The sequence below is a fragment of the Amphibalanus amphitrite genome, unplaced genomic scaffold (genome assembly GCF_019059575.1).
Source record: "Amphibalanus amphitrite isolate SeventyFive unplaced genomic scaffold, NRLGWU_Aamphi_draft 000628F_arrow, whole genome shotgun sequence".
Lineage (NCBI taxonomy): Eukaryota > Metazoa > Arthropoda > Thecostraca > Balanomorpha > Balanidae > Amphibalanus > Amphibalanus amphitrite.
The window spans coordinates 71,861-93,856 of NW_024882122.1; the positions used below are offsets into that span (position 1 = coordinate 71,861).

The 21,996-nt window shown below is 47.9% G+C and overlaps 1 protein-coding gene across 1 annotated transcript; it reads left to right on the plus strand.

Annotated features, from left to right (window-relative positions):
- Positions 1-810: 810 nt before the first annotated feature.
- On the plus strand, positions 811-16,085 carry LOC122363575. The gene is made up of 3 exons (XM_043333030.1): positions 811-842; positions 14,518-14,972; positions 15,416-16,085. Exons 2-3 carry the CDS (start codon positions 14,538-14,540, stop codon positions 15,614-15,616), a joined length of 636 nt encoding a protein of 211 aa, XP_043188965.1. The 5' UTR covers positions 811-842; positions 14,518-14,537; the 3' UTR covers positions 15,617-16,085.
- Positions 16,086-21,996: the final 5,911 nt, after the last annotated feature.

Here is a 21,996-nt window from a genome sequence, read left to right on the forward strand (position 1 = left end):
TTTAGCTGTGACATATGAGGTTTAGCGGATCGTAAAACGTGTTGTCAAGTGGATCTAACCATGCCTTTTGTTTGGTGGTCTACGCAGGGTCGATGGTTTCGTTCATAGGTCTTAGGAGTGGACAAGCTGGTGTGTATGTGGGATAGGAGGGGGGGGGGGGCACCAATGCTTGGTGCCAGTAATAAATAATTATTTAGTGGATAGAGGGGCGGTGTGCATGGCTGCATGACAGCAATGCTGCAGAGGGCACGGGGTCGGGATATCTGATCTATGTTCTACAAATAGATTGTGGCAAGTCAAATACGAGTGAAGTGAAATACCTAATCGCCATTAGTTACATATAACTACCTGGGCTGCGAATGATGATGTAACATTCACCAGATGATCGTTTCGTTTGATGGCGTAATTCCATGACCTCAAGGCTCAAGAACTGAAGGCATAGTAACCTGTTATCGACCTCATTCAACCGAATAGGAAATACGGAAAATACGGACGGACGCAAAGCCGGTGGTCAGGACTCAGCATATCGCAATTGCGGCATGCAGCACAAGCTGCATTTTGACCTCTCTTCATCTATCCAAATGTTCAATGTCAAAACACTGAAAAAAAGTTGGTGAGCCGTGAGACCTTCTCCTCCCCTTCGGTGATTCACACCAGGCGGCTCCGTTTCGCGATGCTGTGCAACACCAAGTCGCCGGGGCGCCAGCCAATCAGCGCATCCAGGCGTCAGCCGTGCCGCGCGCTGATTGGCTGCCGTGTCGACCGGCAGCGTGGGAATATTTTGGTTCTCATGAGGGGACGGAGGGACGGAGCGCGCATCTCGCAGCTTCCTGCCGATACCGGTCAGTTTTGATTTGGACTGGGAGTGGTGTGATGTGTTGCGGAGGATAGTGTTGGCTGACGTTCCTCATGATGGACAGCGCATTTCGTGAGTACAAGCCTACATACATTGTTACATACATTGTACATTGTTATTATCGCATGGACGGTGGACCCAGTTTTTTTTTTGTTGCAAAAAACGCGCTTAAAGCGGCTGATCGTGGCGAAACGTTAGGTACCATCGGGCCTCGAGTTGATGAACTCTACATCCATCCTGAAAATTTAACCCTCGCCGGCACAGGGGTGGGGGTGGGGGTTCATGCAACCCCTCCTAGGGTTTTTCGCGGATAACTCGCGTAAAAAGCGGCCGATCACAACGAAACTTTCAGTACCCTCGCATTGATCAATTGTACACCTACCCTGAAAACTTATTGACCCTGACCCAAATGACCTTTGACCTGTGAGTTGTGACCTACTTTCCGAGACCATGTTTGGCCGGAATCGCGATTCGGCGTCGCGTGTTAGCTCAAGCTCATGTCTGCGCCAACCGTCTGCGCGTTTCCAGTCTGCTGCCGTTTCCACATGCTGCCACCGGTTTGGGAAAAGTCTCTAGATTCATCAGGTCTAGAGATATTTCTACCAATTCGCTGTATAGGATAATAACATAACGGTGATTTCAAAAACGGAGTAAGTTTTTTTCGGGGGGGGGGGGACAACAGACAACTTGTTTCCCGGGAACGCCTGATCGAATTCAGGCTTGCAAGGCCGCGTTGGAAAGCGTTCGAGTAGACAAGCCTAATGGCTAATTAGTAATGCGAGTCATCATCGGATACTGGGGGGAGGGGGTGCGTGGGAGGGGGGATTGCCCCTCGACCGATAGCTCGGGAACGGCTGATCGGAGCCAGGCTTGCAAAGCGACGTTGGAAAGCGGTCGAGTAGACAAGCCTTGGTAATGCAGACTATCATTGGGGGGGGGGGATGCGTGGGGGGATATACTGGTGGGATGCGTGGGGGGAGGGGGGTTGCCCCCTGACCGATAGCTTGGGAACGGCTGATCGGAGCCAGGCTTGCAATGCGGCGTTGAAAGCGTTCGAGTAGACAATCCTAATTAGTAATGCAAATTATCATCAGGGTGCTGGGGGGGGGGGGTGCGTGGGGGGATTGCCCCTTGACGGATAGCTCGTGAACGGCTGATCGGAGCCAAGCATGCAAGGCGGCGTTGGAAAGCGTTCGAGTAGACAAGCCTGATTAGTAATGCAAACGGCATTCTTATATGGTCAGGTTGAAGGTCATTTACTTTTGATGACCTTGGTTAACTCTTTCGAGTTACATGTTGCTAGGGTCGTTTTTGAAGCTGATTTCGAAAGTAGCCTTCACTTGAACATTTACGGAGTAGTTTCATATGCCTGCTCGTGCGAAGTCAGCCTTACCAATACCGTGGTTTTAGTGCATTCGTAACATGTAACGACGCCGTCAGTGGTGACTTCACTCCTACAACGGACAGCCGGCAGGACGCTTACTAGATGACCTGACCTGACCTGACCCAACTCAACCTAGTCGAAATGCGTGAAGACTCATCTGGGAGAAAAACTAACATGACATTCGTGGTCAGCACCCCGAAAAAATAACAGCCTAGTTTTATGGAGTTCCAGCAGGTCCCGATTTCCCCGACTTCTGGGCCATTGACCTGACCTGGAAGGTCAATTAATGACATGCAATATTAAAATAGGGTAGCATCGGCTTCCTCTCGTCACGGGCAACACGCTCGTTTTTTCCGCTAAGGTATAGCTTGATCAGGGGCCGAACGGCATGGCGATGGTCCTACGGACCCTCTCCCCATGGGGAGAGGGTCCGTTAAACTTAAACTTGCAGCATCCAACGTTAACGTTAACATTAAACTTACATACAGCATCTATCACATGCTTGTGTTAGATGCTGTAAAAAGGTCGTATACGGGCGAGGGTTAAAGTGGGTAGGCTGACTGCTGTCTTAAAGTAGTAGATCCAGAGAGGCGATCCGTTGCAGGCTGCGGATGCGCCCCTTACCATTTCATTGAACATGATTATTTTCGTCGATGTTGGACGCTGCGGGGTTCAGGTTAGCTTTAAAGTTTAAATGTTCACGGGATCCGCCAGTGACTGCTGTGTTTAGAAATAATGAAGGGGTTGCGACTCGCTAATATATATTTTTTCATCAGTTAATCGCAACCTAGGAGCCACGCGTCGCCCGCCCATCAGGTAAAAAGGTATGGATATTTGTTCCGAATTCATGTTGCAAAAAAAGTCATCTGCAAAAAAGCCACCTGCATGCCGCGTTTCGTCAGGCGGCCGCTTCAAGACACAAACTCCGTAACACGTTACATGACAGTATGTTGGGTGCTCATGGAAGTTTGGAATAGGAAACTTCCGGTGACAATGGGGCTTGGGGAGCCCACACGCTCATGGGTGGAGCTTTTCCAGGGATGGTGGTGGGGCAAGAAGTCAAGTCCACATGTCCGATTATGAAGTTGAATAAAATGCCACATTAAATCAATTCCCATCGTTACAGAGATGATATTTTGCATCAAACAGACATTCCAAAGCTCTTCAATGCAAAAAAGATTAATTTGCCAAGCAACGAAGTCTTGGAAATCAGCTAAAGTTGGTGGGGCAAAATGGTGGGGCAGTCGCCCCACCAACTGTATAGGAAGCTCCGCCCCTGCACACGCTACCTTTTACTGCTTCCCTTATCCCGGTGTTTGTCGCATCTGTCTCAGCCTTCGTTTTCAGCATAAAAATCGTGTAGCATGTGCACCGAAAGCCGGTTTGGGTCTTCTTTCCACGGATTTAATGAGGCCCTAGGTACGTAGTACGTACCTACAGCTTGCATAAATATATCGGATTTTTCAATCAAAGACCTAAGGTCGGGTCAATTTCTTTACCTCCCCTTTATATATCCAATGAGGGAAAGCAATATGCCTTATTTTCTAAAAAAATCGCGTTGTAATGGCCAATTCTACCATGAATGACATCGTTCACATTTCACAATCCAACTTGACTACATTGATGCCTTGTTCACTGTAAATTGACAAGGTCACGTGACGTCATCAAGGGTCACCAAATCTAACCAAAATGTTTTTGCTGATGACTCAAGTCCTTACAGAAAAGAAGCACAGCCGCGCGAATGGTCTTCATTGTGGTCAGATCGTCAAGACTCGTGATGCTTATTGACGTTGGGCTCACGTGTTCTCATCAGGTCAGATTTTGACCTAGATCTTTCGAGGTTGAAGCATATGCATTTTATTGCGGATTGACAAGTGGATATCAATGGTGTGTTCGTTTTGCTCTAGCTTCATAAGTTTAGAAAGTATTCGCAAAAAAAAACTCATGGCTTCTAACGCCACTATTCCGATTTTCGAAAATTTTTACCCCTGGGGGCTGTGACGTACGTCATTTTCATTGTGACATCTCGAGACCGTGTTTGGAGCTGTTTTTTGGAGCTCTCGCCCATCGGGGTCGTCCCCGACGACCTCGACGTCGAACGAGGGGTCCAACGGACCTCCCTCGGTATTTCGTGAATAAATCGCGTAAAACGCGACCGATCGCGACGAAACTTTCATTACCCTCGAGTTAATCAATTTTATGCCTACCTGAAACGTTTCATGATCCTGACCCAAAGACCTTCGACCCGTGACCTATTTCTCGAGACCGTGTTTGGCCGGCATCGCGATTCGGCGTATGTCGGCTCGCATTAGCTGCGCGTTTGCAGTCTTTTCGTGGTTTCAAGCGCTCAAACATGTGATATGATGTTGGTCCCATGCATTAGGGTGGGTGTCAAGGTCACCTGATGATCAGGTCACCTTTGATGACCTCGGTTCACTTTTTTTTAGCTTTTTTCATGATTCTAGGTTTGTTTTTTTGGAGCTGCAATCGAATTTAACAACCATTTCATTTAAACATTTACAAAGTAGTTTTGGTGCCTTCGTAACATGTTACGAAGCTGCCAGAGGCGATTGGCACTTATAACGAATACCCGACAGGGTAAGGTCAGGTCAGATCAACCAGTAGGGGCCCTACTGGTTGATCTGACCTGACCTTACCCGATCTGGCCTAAATGCATGAAGACATCACTGTGATCAAATCAAACGTGACATTCGTGATCAGCACCCCGAAAACTGTAACGGCGGCCGTTTTATCGTGCTGGGTCGGGCTCGGCCGACGTGTGTTTGACCCGCGAAGAAAAAACGTTGATGAGAGTTATATTTTCTTGTATTTTCTTGTCGACAGCAGAGCAGAGCGAAGATCAGGTTGAAGAGCAGTAAACAGTCACTGGGCCACTGCAGGGGCGGAGCTTCCTATTCACTTGGTGGGGACTGGGGCGGCTGCCCCACCAACTTGCCATTTTGCCCCACCAGTAAGCGTTTTGTCCCACTAACTTAGCCGATTTGCAGGACTTTGCTGCTTAGCAAACCAACGTTTTTCGCATTCAGGAGCTTTGAAGTGTCTGTTTAATGCAAAATATGATATCTGTAATGAAAAGAATTGATTCATTGTTGTATTTTATCTAACTTAACAATCGGACGTTGTAGGTTTGACATCTTTTTGCCCCACCAACTTTCCTGGAAAAGCTCCTCCCATGGGCCACCAACTCAACTCTTGTGACCAGTGCACTGGTCACAAGAGTTGAGTTTCACTGGAAGTGCACAGTTTGAGAGCCAGCCGGAGACTGCCTCTGCACTCCCGGGAATGTCCCGAGCTAGCCTCGGGCATCCCACGCACTACGATCTTAGTGGTTAGCGATGGACGGAAATGAAACGTTACAGTACGCTAGTGGCTAGAAAAATGGGTACGGGGCGGAGTTTACACCGATTACTGCCCGAGGCGCACCTGGCATTAGATAAGTGTGACTAAACTATGATGGACAACTACAAGTATATAAACGGTAGATCTAAGGCTTTGTACAGTAACAGCCGGAGTCGAGATAGATGAATAGCGCGCGCCGCTAAATCCTCCTAAGATGGGCAATGGGCATGCGTGTCATCGTGACTGACGTGCCTTGGGCGGCGGCGCGGCACGCGGAGTTGGCGCAGCTCAGCCGGAGCTCGGGAGAGTCGGCAAAGTCGGCAAAGTCGGCCCCGCGCGGCCGGCGCTGAACGAGAGACATGGCAATACGATATGAAAACGAAAAAGAGGCGGTAAAATAACATTGACATTACAAGCGGATGAAGACGGTAAAATTAAAGTGGGCATTACAAAACTCCATTACATAGCAGCTGCACTTAACGACGTTCTAACTGGTCCCGATTTTCCCGACTTTTGGGTCACTGACCTGACCTGGAAGGTCAACCAATGACCTAGGACCTTAAAATTGGTTATCATCGGCTTCCTCTCGTCACGGGCAACACGCTCGTTTTTCCGCGAAGCTCTAGCTCGATCACGGGCGAAACGGCAAGGGGCAGGGTTGTGCTCGACTAAAAAAAATTGCCGACTCGACTCATCATTCAACTTTAGAAAGCCCTGACTAAACTCTGACTCAAACAAGGAGCTGAATTTTTCCCTTGACTCGACTCATGACTCAAGCGGCTCAATGAAAATATGAGTCGACTCAAACTTGACTCAAATTTTTTGTTGAGTCAAGTGAGTTGACTCAAAATTGACTCAGATAAAAAAGTTGTTGAGCGGGGGAGGGGTGCAAAAAATCCGGCAGCAGGGCCAGGGCGAAGTTGTTAACCGGGGGGGGGGGGGGGGGAGAATGAAAAGCTTGTTTCTAGAAAGTTGAGTCAGCTAACTCATGTTCCTAATGTTTGACATAAAAAAGTTATTTTCCTGACTCAACTCTGACTCAACTCAACAGCTCAGCATTTTATCCGACTCGACTCAAATCTGACTCATTTGAGTCAGAGTTGAGTCAAATTTCTGACTCGACTCATGAGTCAAGCACAACCCTGGCAAGGGGGTTCAACGGACCCCCCCCCCCCCCTCCTTATACGTTTGCGGCTGGAAAAACACCATTACGGGCGAGGGCTAGGTGTAGATCCAAGCAAGTATGGGTATAGGGTCATGACGTCATTCAGCGTAAAAAAAGCAGAATTTCAGTGTCGAATCTTGCAGGGATTAGATTCTTGAGATGGGATTAGTGCATTTTCCACAAAAGAACAGTCCTGCAACCGTGTATATGTGACCATCAAAATTCTGATGCAAAAATATAATAAATGATGACTTGTTCACGAACTGCTCGTGAACAGACAATGGTTCGGGAACAGATGACTTTGGGTGGAAGAATTTGTGAACTTTCAAATAAACGAACAACGTTCACGAACTTTTTATGAGCCAACCTGTTAATTAAGATAACGAACCCTATGTCATTAATCTTCCAGGCGGTGGGGGGGGGGCATTTTTTGCCCCCCCCCTTTAGTTTTTCGATATATCTCGAGAACCGCTGCGCCGATCGTCACCAAACTTTCAGTACCCTCCCGGGAATAGCTAGCGCACATGGTGACCAAAAATATTTCCAAAGGCTATGATAGGTTGGCCACTAATGACGTCATAGTGACGTCATTTCCGCCATTTTCGACCAAAAAAAGGTTTCGCGGGAAGAGCTGTCAGGCCTACAGCTTTAGAGATACAGAAAAATGTTTCAAACATAAAAGGTGTGGACTCAAGAAGGCCACAAAACTGCTATTTCGTTTTTTCGAATTTTTTGGACTATGACCCCCCAAAAATCAAAAATAGATTTTTTTGAATATCATAGCCGAAAAATCCAAAAAGTTTTTTAAATTTCGAAAAAAACGGAATATATGTGATAGTCCCTACGCTTTCTATCTCCATACCAAATTTGAGATCGATACCTCTTTTTTTTTGGCCAAGTTATAGCAAAAAAACTTCAGAATTAATGACGTCAAATTTTCAAACTCAATTTTTAGCAATTCTAGACCTCGTAGCGCAAAACAAAGACCACCATTAGACTCCCCGTGACGAGCTGCATCGAATCAATACCCATTTTATGAAAAAATATCAATTTTGAAATTTGACCTTTTTTGACCTGACCTTGACCTGACCTTCACCAGAAAGTGACCTAAACCGTACCTGATGGTCTTATAACCAACACCATTGAGTTGGAAATGAAAAACTGGCCATAAAACATGCATCGCACAACCTTAGTAAAGTTGTGTTCATGTGGTCCCTTGGTGACCTTTGGTGACCTGACCTGTGACCTGACCTGGTATGACCAGTGACCTCTAATAGCAACATATGTACTAGACAACTGACGCTCTATCGCTGATTTTCGACAAAATGCGTTTTACTCGGTGTTATAACGCTTTCCCTAGAAGCCCCGTGAACGGTGAAACATTTTATCTTTGACCTGACCTGTGATGTCATCGGTGACCCGAGGTCAATGAAATTTGGTTTCCCTTCATAAATTTGACAGGGCTATCGAACGCCGTTTGAATTTTCCGGATCCGTTTAGTAGTTTCGGAGATACGGGGGGGGGGGGCAAAAAATGCCCCCCCCCCCGCGCGGAAGGTGGCCGGGAGGCCCACCGCCTGCCGGGTTAAAGGTAGTGTGCCAGCTTTCCTGGACCGTATGGAGTTAATGGCCCAGATAAGGAGAACCGGATTTTTAGAACTTATCCATACCTTCAAAACTCATGGAAACGTCTTAAATTCTTCAAATTTTGAGTACCCCAGTGCGAAATTCGCCCCGACGGGTTGTCGGTCGTACCCCAACCACATTTCACACCACTATGAACAATAAATGCACACACTGAAATCGCTATTACCGATAGGCTCATCCAATCAAGTTTCGATAAACCCGTTCATCATCATCTCCTGCGGTTTCGAACACGCCTGTTAGGTGGTGCGGTAGACCGCGCCCAAAGCCAGGGCCCCGGTAACGTGAGGTAGCCGAGTCGGGGCAGCGTGCGCTGGCCCAAGCCGGGGCCGCGCGTCCTCCCGGTGTCATGTGATAGCCCGGGGCTGCCCGGGGATGCGGTAGACCGCGCCCAAAGCCGCGGCCCCGGCTTGGGTCAGCGCACGCTGCCCCGACTCGGCTACCTCAGGTTACCGGGGCCCTGGCTTTGGGCGCGGCTTCTGCTCATACTTTGTGGTGCGGTGGTGGTGCGTCGGGCCGCGCGCTCTGACTTCGGCCAAGAAAAATGCGTCAGCTGATCATTGTCATTTCTGCCACTTGCGTGTGGTGAAATGGGGTCATAACTTAAGAGACGGCTTTTTCATATCAATTATTTTACATAAAATCATATTTCAAACCATAAATAATGTTCGACAGCCAAATAAAAGAAACAATACCAATACAGGCTTACAGTTTAAGGTTCGACATTGTGTTGTCTACGATTAGACAGCTGATAACTCATTCCCGTACGTCGTAACTCTATAATGACCTTTGCTTATTGTCACATGTGCGTCGCATTCGCGATTGTTGCCGACGCCTGTTTGCAGGTCAGCCCACTACAGTTGTTATACATAGGTATCGAAAAACCGATAAACTTTTAGGCGAAAAAGGCACTATTCCAGGCCCATTTTTATTTTGTTTTGCAATATTAGGTAAAAACAGAAGCTTCTTATCCTACGATAGGCGTTATCACAAGTGTATTCGCGGCCATTGGGGCGACGAAAGAAAAGAGGAAAACAACTGGCCCCAGGAACTTTAATTTATCAGTTAGCATGCATCTTTTCCTTGATATGTAGATAATTTACCATCAATTGTTAGAGGAAACTGCATATAAAATCTACCATTTATGCTTTTTTCATCGTTTGCTTAATATTTTCTTTTACTAAGCTAGAAACACTAATTAGAAATAGTTCCCGCATCATCGTCAAGAACAATAGGAAAGGCTTGAAGTGAATACAATAATCTAAATGGTTTTGTAATCTATGTGAAGACACTTCTAAAATTGCCTGTAGAAATATTGAAGGCAAAAGTTCAACTTTTTCACAAGACGGATGTCTATAAACTTATTCAACGTGTGACAACTCAGCCGGTATTTCGTCGCCTACAGCCAAGCTTTCCCTAGTGACCGATAGAGGCGCTGCTATCGATGTCCGCCCGTGCCGCCTAACGAGGAAAAATAAAATGGGAAATCATTGGAAGGTGGCACACTACCTTTAAAGTGAAGTTCATGTCTGATATCCTTTAATCTTTCTTGATGCAATCCTGCTAGCTTACACCGCAAATGTGTTTCATAATTTTTAAATAGCATATGCCTAACTTTTAGCGGGATGCCTAAGCCTCGGCATCGAAAGGTTACGAGGGACGCTATTTTCAAGCTAGGTGAAGGGCATGACTGAGCTATGCAGTGGGTAAGATTTTTGGTGGCTCATATTTAAACTCCGGACAATATTAGCCGTTTTCACGACGGTCTCTCCGGCGTGTGCACCTTATTTGACCAAAGCTGCACCTAATCTTTTTTACAGCAAACATCTTCATTTTATGAATTTATTTCAGTGTCATAATCGATGATGCTCTCTAATAATACAACAAAGCAGGCATATCAGCAATTAGTTTAACCCTAGCTGATAGCTACTAAGAGACACACTGAACCTGATTTGACCAAATCTCCACCTGATTTGCACCAGATGTGCATCAAATGTGTACCAGATGGCCGTCGTGAAACGGCTATACTGAACCTGATTTGACCAAATCTCCACCTGATTTGCACCAGATGTGCACCAAATGTGTGCCAGATGGCCGTCGTGAAAACGGCTATAAGTCCGTTTTTCTTATCTTTAGACTTCACTCCAAGATGTTTCGCAAGATATGCACGAGACAAAGCATGGCTTAGAAAAAATCAAGCCCTTCGGAAACAGAAAATATTGCCTTGAAGCCTGGAAGCCTGGAGAGTGGCGCTCTTGGGTGCGGCAAGTGCAGATTTGTAGTCTCACAAATGTGTATTACATAAATAGGTAGGTACTTATACCTACCTGCTACAAAAATTAAGTTGGATAAAGTTTGGTATGCTAACCGAACTATCGATCCGATGAATTAAAGGGTACCTATAAAAGCGAATATCACTTGGAAATGAACTATTCTGCAAATGGACACAAGTCATCATCAGTGACTTTAGTTCAAGACCTATAGGGCTTGGTTCCAGCCGAAGTTTTTTGAAACCGCAGGTGCGTGCGACTGCGAGTGCGGAACCAATGCAAGGAAATTCTTGAAGGAGCTCGGCGTGTGGCTCGTAACAAGTTCTGGCGACTGTCGTGAAGCACTTGGTTTGTGGTTCGCTATCGCAGACATTTGAGTGAACGCGTTTTCGATAGTATTGACTGTGACGTTGTAATCCTCACGAAGTATCATGTGGACGGGTTAGACTGCGTGACGAGAGGCGGAGATGAATTATGCCTGTGGAGGTAGGCAACCCGCAGGACATGCGTGTTCAGCGGCGCAGGCTACCAACACGAGTTGGCTATATGAGCGTGTGTTTAGCGATGAATGCAGCATTGATCGAAATTAACAAATATACATACTATTTCAATGTGATGACATGTTTTGCTCGTATTACCCGCTAGTGTCTACAAATCTACCACCAGTAACTCGTAATACAAATTACAAAAGACAGGAAACACAGGAGTCGTACTCGTATATTGGGTATGTTTGGTTCACCGAAGCCATCGTAGGTCCCATGCGCCCTCAATCACTTTCACTGTCACTGTCGTCACTGCTCGAATCCTGAAGTGACACGATCACTGGCTCGATGTCCTCCATCATACCATCTGCTCGCCAGTACACCTCTTCCAGTTCTCGCACGTGGCGGCAGCAGTTTCGCCACAAGTCCGGTGGCGCGGCGTCTCGGCTATCCAGCAGCAGCCTTTCCACGTCATTCAGATGCCCAGTGTTGTTGAACTGGCGGACGTGCGTCTTCATGTTTGCCCAAACCATTTCAATCGGATTGAGGTCGCAATGATATGGGGGCAACCTCAGTAGGTACTTCATGACCGGCCTCCTGTGCCACCTTGTCCAACACATACTCGCGTGTCTGTTTCAGAGGGCGAACCAGCTCAAGAAGCTCGACCTTCCGCAAGTCCGGATCAGGATTGACATCATGTACCCGCAGCCATTCTTGGATCGCTTCCTTCCTCCAGCTAGCTGTAGGTGCCTTGTTAGCACATCTTGAATGATACGAGGCGTTATCCATAATGATCACGCTATTCGCTGGCAGGTTCGGCAGAAGTTGGGGTCGAAACCAGTCCTCGAAACAGCTCGCGTTCATAGACGTGTGATAGTCGGCAGACTTGCCGTCCGTCCTCATACACATGAATGCTCCTGGGGTGAAGCCGCTGTCCGAGCCAGCATCGACTATGATTAGGCGCTTGCCCTTCCCTGTCACTGGCTTATGGCCGGCCACGTCGTCACTGTCCAACCACGCGACCGTTCGCATATCAAACTGGTTATACCAGGTCTCGTCCAAGTACACTATAGTGCGCTCTGGGTCGGAGCTTCTAATCTTCCGAATGCGTCTCAGGAACGCGTTCCGGGCTGCCACCACCTGAGGTTTTTCAACCAGCAGCTTTCGGTTGTTCACTTGTCGGAACTTGAATCCTATTTGGAACAGCTGCTTTCGTATGGTTGAGCGTGAGATAGTCTGCTCGAACTTGTCCTGAACTGCCGCTCTAATGGTGTCCAAAGTGACCTTTTTCCCTTCCAGGTACATGGCATGCACCATTCTTCTGAACGCACACTGGTCAAACTCGTCGAAGTACTCGCGTGGCCCCCTGTTAGGGCGCTGGCGGGCTGGAGACTGGCATCCATGTGTCTCTATTCCACTCTTGAATGCATTAACAGAGGCAATCGACACTCCAGTAGCAGAGCTGGTCTCCTTCGCTACGTTAATGCTAGCCGCTGCACTCTCATCACCTTGCTTGAGGTATTCATCTTTCTTTCGAATAAAATATTGGTAAACATTATAAACCACTTGTCTCGCTTGTGCACCGATCGGTTTTCCTTGCCGAAGTTTTGAGAGCATTGCATATTATTGTATACGAATGGATATAAATTTCAAAAGATATATAAAAGTCTCAGATTTCCTTGATACACAGCAGACATATGGTGTGTTCGCTTTTAGAGCCAGTGGCAATGAGCGTGACGCTTGATTTTTATTATCAAATTGTGTGACGTCACGTGCTAAGTTATCTGCACATCTTGGAGTGAAGTCTAAAGATAAGAAAAACGGACTATATTGTTCACTCCCACGTAGTCTGGCCGCGACTTCGACTCCGACCCCGTAAACCTGTTAGTACCGGGAGTTCCTAAATAAACAGTCGTATGTAAAAGCTGTATATTATCAGCATGGAAGGCATGACAAAAACGAATCACTTTCTAACATACACAATAGTCGATGCCATTTCACGTGATACCATCTTCTTTTTGCTGTCTCTTCATTTGCGGCCACAGAGGACGTGTTCCAGATGAGCCCCCTCTCGCTCCACACACAGCTCTGCGCGTCGCCGAGCGGACTCCACCGCAGCCCGGCAGATCTCCGGCCGCACTCGGCGCACCGCGGACGACACGGCCCTCTTGAGGTCATCTGTGGTTCTGGGGTTGCTTTTGTAGACCTGTGACTTCAGGTGACCCCAGAGAAAGAAGTCAAGTGGGGTCAGATCCGGAGAGTGCGGGGGCCAGGTCCGCACCTCTCTGCGGGAGATAACCCGCGAACCGAATCGGTTCCGCAGCCATTCTCGAGTCGCAACGGCCGTGTGCGCCGAGGCTCCGTCTTGTTGGAACCATTGTTGGTCCATCAGCTGCCTGTCTCCACCCAGCCGCCTGTTCAGCGCAGTCCAGAACTTGGCTAGGACTTGCCGGTAGCGCTGAGCGTTGACGGTGACAGACTCCCCAGCGTCGTTCTCAAACCAGAAAGGTCCGATTATGCCACTGCTGCTCATTGCACACCAGGCTGTGCACTTCACACTGTGCAGAGGGGCTTCCGCGACCAAATCGGGTGGCTCCGTCGACCAGAATCGAAAATTCTGGGAGTTCACGCGGCCATCCATATGAAAATGGGCTTCGTCGCTGAACCAGATTCGGTGAAGGAACTCATTGTCCTGCTCGCAATTTCTCAAAAACCAGCCGCTGTAAAGAAGCCGTGACTGTTTGTCGACTTTCGACAGTGCTTGGTGAACGGAGACCTTATACGGGAACAGCTGAACGTCGTTTCTGGCCAAACGGTGAGCGGTGGTTTTGCTACAGCCCAGTTCCTGGCCCAGCCGTCTGAGCGACTTTTGTGGGCTCCTCTGGAGGGCTTCTCGTGCCTTTTGGGCGTTTAAAGGCGTCCTCTTGGTTCTTTTTCGGCCACATTTGCCCTTTTTTACGTTCTCCACACTACCTCTTGCCAAAAACTTCTCAACTATACTTAAAATGACGGTTCTTGATGGCACTTGGGTCCTTTTTAAGTGTCGGCGTAGCTTACGTTGTGTTGCAACGATTGACTTTGTCTCAAAATAGAAATGTACTATTTTTGTTTTTATGTCTGTACTATACGGCTGCATGATAGAAAGTGATTGATTTTGGTATGAAATAAAATGGCATTGCACGTGCTATCATCACGTGCAATTTGATTGTTGTGATTTTGTTAGTTGACGCCACTAGAAGCAAAAATAATTCGACTGTTTATTTAGGAACTCCCGGTACGAACAGTGCACGAATGAAAATTGCCCGAGTTTGGCACGGGGAATTATATTCGTTAATGGTTCGATGTGTCTGCCTCCAGTCGCGGACTTTTGTCGGATCATGGACGAGTTTCGTGCCAACGGCCGAGACTCGCCTCTGGAAGAGCCTCCGGACTTGGTGTCATTATCTCCACACCGCCAGCCAGCGCGCCCCGATTGGGAGCTCCGAGGCGTCCTCTGGTCCCGGTACTGGCAGGTGTGCCGCGACTACAGCGCCACCTACAACAGTGGCGCCACCTACCGCCCGGCCGACCGTGTGTGCGGCGAGTCGGCTCACCACGGCGGCCCGCCGGCGAGCGACGGTCGGCCAGCGATCAACGGTCGCGGCGAGGGGCTCGCCCGATCAGCTCTCGGCGAGCGGCCCGACCTCCCGCCGCACCGGCCCCCGCGCGGCGGCAGGTCAGCGGCACGCAAACGCTCCAAGCAGCCCAACCACTGTGTGTTTTGCAAGAACAACAACGAGCTGCCGTGCGTCTACCGCAGCCACATCCTGAAGGTGAGGGATGGGACATACTGCTGAGTCGGCCGCTAGCACAGTTGCTACCGCTCTCAAATCCGTTTGAGTTTTGTGTTGGATAGATAAGTGGCTAGATTTGGGCTTTGATGGTTTGAAATGTTATTTGGTACATTATAATTATGTTAAATAACAAGTATGTAAAGTTTCAAACATATACGTGACACTGGTGCAGACAATGCGTAAATCTTAAGCGGGATAAGCGGTCAAACAATTAACATCAGACGCACGGAACCTAGCAAGTGAGGATCATATGCTGATATTTACATAAAGCCCTTCGCAATCGGTGAGCCTTCTGCATTGAGCTTACAAACAAAGTGGCCCACAATACCGAGAGCGGGCAATAAATTGTCCCCGCCGGAGGTGCCATATCGCCAATCAGCGCAGGTCTGTATACCGAACTCCCCTCCCCCTCCCCTCGGCAGGACGACCGGGGGCGCATCAGCTGCCCCATACTGCGCGTCTACACCTGCCCCACGTGCGGCGCTAACGGGGACAACGCACACACCGTCAAATACTGCCCGCGGCGGCCGGCGGATCTGGGCGGTCGCCAGTCCGCGCCCTCCGCGCCGCCGCCGCCGCCCCAGCGTCTCGGACGGGCCATCACCAAACGAGGCGGACGCTGAAGGCCTCAGCGCGACACCGGACGGCGCTGAAAGGTCTCGGTGCGACACCGGACGACGTTAAACGCTGTGCCCTTTGCCACGGTGATTTTTTAAATAATTGATCGTTAGGTCGCGGGCTCAAGAGCTTGCTCGCTTGTCAGGCTGCATTGTGCAGAACGTTACGATGTTACGCGCGTCATGTTCATCTTTTTGATATTTGAGTCACTCAATCACACCCAGTTTTACGTGTGCCGTTCGGTGTGCCATTTGCCGATGTGCTGAATTCTTCGCTGAGAACTGGTGTGCCACATTGTTTTCTGAAAAGTTGTACAATATGTCGTGGTGCCTATGACTCTGCAGATCATTACGACTGCGCCTCATGTTCATTTTTTCATATTTAAATCGCCCGATCATATCGAGTTTTGTCCAAGATTTGCATGTTGCAAGGTGTGACATTGCAAACAGATGCATAAATAAAGATGTTGTTGATGCCTGTACTTTTATTTGAATATCCATGTAAAAGCTGAAACCTACGTACCTACGGCTACGTTAATGCCATTGCATGCATTTTAAGTGCCGAGCTCAAACACAGCCTCCCGTCGCCGACACCAAACACTGGCTCGTCCCTCTACAGTTGTTGGTTCTCGAGTTATCGGCTGAGGCTGTATAACGTCTCTCCTCAGAAAGTGAAATCTCTTGGCCACCAGATTTCATAAATATGTCTACCAATACTGAACATTCCTCCGAAAGTGTTGGGTGGTGAAATACCCCAGCGACTGTCGGGTTAACATTCATCGCGCATAACTCTGACAAAATCGTCAGTCTTCATCGTTTTTGCTCTCAGGAGGCCATCGGTTTACCTGAGGGTCAAATATGAGACATGGCGTGCGAGACAGGTTTAACCCGCGCCCTGATGGGGGGCATTTTGGGCCCCCCTGTGGTTTTTCTTAAATAGCGAGAAAACGGCGGGCGCGCAGCGCCGCCAAATTTTAGGTACCTACATTACCGGGTATCAAGTTGACACCTTCACACAAAATTTCAAGTCACGGGTCACCTCGGGTCAGGAGTTATTGAGGTCAAACTGAGGTCATGTTCGAATAAAAATGAGCAAAAACATGACATCTTGAAACGCTCACCAGTTCTACAGTTAACAAGCAATTTAAAAGTTCTTTATGTGGTTGTGTAGAGAAAAAACGGCGCTACAAAACTGTTATCTCGGATTTTCGAAATTTTGGGATTTTGACCCCCCCAAAAAAGATTTAAAAAAAAACTTATAAAATTTCCAACATTTTTTTTTTAATTTCGAAAAAACCGGAATATATGTGATAGTCCCTCCGCTCTTCGATATACATACCAAATTTTAGATCGATACCTCTTTTTTTTGGCCAAGTTATAGGGAAAAAACTGTTAAAAATTGATGACGTCAAATTTTTGAACTCAATTTTTGGCAATTCTAGACCTCGTAACGCAAAACAACGACCATCATTGAACTCCCCGTGACGAGCTGCACCGAATCGATGCCCATTTTGTGCAAAAATATCAACTTTGAAATTTGACCTAATTTGACCTGACCTTGACCTGACCTTCACCAAAACATAATCTCAACTGACCCCAAGGGCTGCCTGTCCCACATATACGCATTTGGCATATAAAATGGACCATAAACATGCATCACATGATATTTTTAATTTGTGACCCTCAGTGAACTGACCTCTGTGACCTGACCTGGTATTACCCAGCCAGCAATTTTGCTCCGGGCCCAAGCAGGCTCAAGTGCGGATTGCCCGAGATTTTTAGTCGGGCTAAAGTCGGCTAGGGCTTGGGCTAAAGTCGGCGTATGACACAAATACGCCGACTAAAGCCCATGCTCTGCCGGAGGTATGCCCGCTCTGCGACCTCCGGACAGCCGTAGTTTAGCCCTAGTTGAGCGACGATTGGCGTTAGCCCGATTTAAGCCCGAGCAGTGAATCCATTTATATAATGGAGATTACTCTGGGCCCGAGCGGGCTGAACTCCGGCAAGCCCACTCTGTGTGCCCTGTCTATCCCGACTTAAGCCATAGAAGTGAATGGAGTTTATACATTGCAAACTGCTGTGGCTTTGCTCGGGTTCGGCTCGAGTGATGGCTCCTGTTTTCTCAAGTCTCGACTTGACTTCATCTTGCTTTTGCTTCACACTGGATCAAGTAGCAAGGAGCAGCCAATGCACTTTCAGCAGGTTGTGCGGTTTCAATGCATATTTAAAATTGTTACGGTCACTCATGCTCTGTTAACCGGTCATCGAGGCTCGAGCATTGCAAAAGGAAAGTAGTGGTTGACTTTGACTGAATGTATATTTCAAACGACTACAGACACGTCAAATGAAACTGTAATAGAATTTAAACAACCGAACACCAGTAGCGCCCAAAAGTCTCTCGTTTATTCACAAAATTCTCCAAACAAATTTGCACGTACAATTATTTCCGCGTGGAATAATTTCACGCACTTCAATAATCATACCACTTCTGACACACGCCCCTCTGATCTTCAAGATCACTAAAACGCACACACACAAAATATCAAAAACATTATCTTCGGTCATAAAACCGCGGCCAAACCGTGCACCTTAATCGGTCAACAAACCGGAGCACTCGCCGCTCACCACCCAGGCACCATCACCGGGCACCATCGCCGGTCTCCAGCACCGGTCTCCAGCACCGGGCTCCATCACCGGGCTCCATCACCGGGCTCCTCCAGCACCGGTCTACAGCACCGGGCTCCACGACCAGTCACCATCACCGGGCTCCATAACCGCGGTCTCCAGCACCGGGCTCCACCACCGGGCTCCATCACCGGGCTCCACCACCGGGCTCCATCACCGGTCTCCATCACCGGGCTCCATCGCCGGTTACCATCACCGGACTCCAGCACCGGTATCCAAACTGGACAAAATCGAATCGATCGTTGGTTCGTTGTCGTGCCTCGCCTCTTCACCATTTTTAGCTTTCTTTATCTTCCCTGCCGAATTTTCCGTTATAATACAATACCGTAACTAGACCGAGATAAGGCCGAAATAGCTTGTAATAGAATTTAAACAACCGAACACCAGTAGCGCCCAAAAGTCTCTCGTTTATTCACAAAATTCTCCAAACAAATTTGCACGTACAATTATTTCCGCGTGGAATAATTTCACGCACTTCAATAATCATACCACTTCTGACACAGAAACACAAATACATGAAACAGTGGACTGCAAACTGCAGCAGTAACATGGCATGAGTCATGAAAAACGCCATCAAAACTATAAAACAATCACAAGGCCCGCTAGCCTCCCTCCCCGTTCATAATACTTGGTTAAACACTCAACTGAAAGCATAAAGTAAGGACAGCAAGTAATCGCTCATAAGACATAAAGCAATAAGCAAACAATCGTTTATAAGGAACTTCACTCTGGTGAATGGGAGCTTTGGAGGCGTCTGGCTCCTCCACACACACACATCTGCAGTAGGTGGTCGGCCAGCTTTCGGCGCAGTTTCCGTATATGTAGGTATACCTACTTAATTATAAGCAGGCAGTTTCCGCTAAACCACTTGGCGAGGGCGACTGCGGCGTCCACCCGGTCCTGGTTTGTATAACTATTCCATTTTTGGAAACATTTGCTCTAATGGTACGTACCTGAAAAAGAGATTAGTTGGTTTAATTTACATTGCATGTTTGCTTGAAAAATAACTTATTGATGCATTAATACTGTAAAAACACTTCTCATTGATCCGTATAAAATGTTCATTTGATTTTAAATGCGGACAGAGAATGAGCGTGCTCGGTGATAAGTAGATAAATATTTGTGTTTTATATTTCATTTTCCTGGGTCAGAAGTGCTGTTATTTCAAAAAGATATAAAGGCACGGAATGCAGCTTTTCTGAGCGAGGGTATAAGTCGCCAGGCTGAACAGCTATTCAGCTTCATGTTTGATGGCGTCAAACTCAGTCAAAATCATGACGTTTACATACGATCAAGCGCACCATTCAATACACTTACCTACTGTAAAACTCCATGCCAGTCCACTTGATAAGAGCAGTGAGCACTATCCCTTCTTCGCGCTGTCACACGCGCCCAAACATCAACCACCAAATGCCCCAACACCGGTGTGTCGTCTCGTCGCACAGCGCACAGACTGTCACAAACGCTGCACATGATTGGCGCAGAACTGCGCATGCGCGAACAGCCGAACAAGTATGGCTAAGCTCCGGCTTTACTCCAGTTAGCCGAAGGACATAGCCAGCTTGATCAGTCCGCGCTCCGCCCAAGTTAAGCCTGTTTTGGATGCGCGGGCAGATGTCGGGCTGAGCTATACTGCTATCCGCACGTGGGCATAGCTGCGGCATGCCCCAGCTCAGCCCTAGTAAAAAATACATTGGTTTTGATCAAAGTGGGCAAACCCAAGCTAAGCCCAAGCTGCCCGACGCTTGCCACAGTTCAGCCCAAGCGAATTGCTGGCTGGGTAGTGACCTCAAATAGCAAAATTTGTGTTTTACCTACTAGCATTTCTCCATCGATGATTTTCAATGAAATGCATTTTACTCGATTTTACAACGCATTTCTTGAAATGCCTGTAAACGGTGAAAATTCGACCTTTGACCTGACCAGTGACGTCATCGGTTTGACCGAGGTCAATGAAATTGGGTAACAAGATAGTTCTTCGTTGGGGCTATCCAACGCCGTTTGCGGCTTGTCGCTATGTTGCGTGGTTCTCGAGATCTTAGGGGGGGGGGGGGGCAAAATGGTTCCCCCCATCAGACCGCGCTGCTCGGCAGACCCCATCAGGGCGCGGGTTAACCACCACAGGACCTATTGGTTTTCTGCTATACGTCCCGGCCGGGGGGGGGGGGGGGCACGACCCCATCGCCGTTTCGCCCCTAATGGAGCTAGAGCTTCGCAGATAAAACGAGCATGTGTCCCGTTACGAGACGCAGCGACTGGTACCCGATTTTAAGGCCTCAGGTCAGGTGCCCCAAGGTACGGGATGGGTTTGTGGTACATCACTTCGCGAAAAATGGCCGCAAAGCCGCAATTTTGGCACCATCGTGTTTTCCATGCCCAGCTCCCCTGTGACTGATCTGACCTCAGGTGAGTTTAAAGGGACTATCCCACCTTTAACATGGGGTTTGAGTTGAGATAGCCAAGTTTGCGGCGAGGTTCAGAAACCACTATCTATCTAGGTTGCAACCTCCGCGGCCTCTTGGTGTTGAAGAAATTCGTTCCCTTCATTTGAAAATGGGCCTTGTACAAGGCCCTATCTTCAACATGGAGCGACCCTTAGTGTGACGTCACCTCGTTTAGTCATTCTGATTTAAATGGGTTTGTTCGTTGAAAAATCGCTTAAAACTTGGTCTGAACTTTGTTGTGGTGCCTACAGAGTAAAAAGAATCAGCTTTATGACAGTAATGTGGCCTGGGGAAGGAGGTAATTTTGGGCTGTGACGTCACATATTTGAAAGTTTGTGTTTGGAATATGGGAAGCCTAAGATGTTTAATGAAAAATAAATGCCAGAACCGTGTTCCTGGTCATCCAATCTATAAAGTCGGGCACAATTTAACTGGTTTTAACAACATTTTAGAAGGTGGGATAGTCCCTTTAAGAAAAAATCCGAGATATACAAGTTGTGAGGCCATCGCTTTCCGAGCTATCGCGAAAAGTAAGACCCTAATGGGAGGGGGGGGGGGAAGGAGGAACCCGCCCATTCCCCGCGGCCGGCGAGGGTAAAAGATATGTCGAATGTCTGACCGTGATATTCTAGCTTTACGTACGTATGGTATAATATGTGACGAGCTGTGATCCAGCTCGACAAAAAAAGTCAAAATGGAGAAAATATGACCTTGATGTCCTCTGATGAACTGACCATTGTCCTGGCTGAAAAATTACCGCATAGGCTTTGACATCTATTATTTTTGACGCTTCTTCAACGCTGCCTGCCGCGTATTGCTACGTGCGGCACAGTATAGCCGAGTTAGTGGGAAGGAGAGTGAAAACGCCCCCACTCTGGAGTACAGTATGCTAGGTCGGGCAATGATCCGCCCTGGCGTGAGTTATCTTAGGGGAGTCCTGAGCCACGGCAATGTCAATTTACGCCTCTGATCACTGATCAGTATTATTACGTTATGCAGGGTGTTGCACATGTAGACCTGTCTCATGAAGTTATTAGCCGTTCTTACGGCAGGTTATTTGTCGAATGCACCAAACTTGGCCAAATCTGCGCCAAATCTCAATGTCACAAGATAATGCACAAAATCCATGAAGTCGAGTTGAAAGGCTCATATGGGAAATTCTGGCTTTAGGTCAAGGTCATGACTGGACCGAAAGAGGCTATGCTATATACCAGTCGATCCGTATCGTCAAGCTGAATACATTAAAGCTGTTTTTAT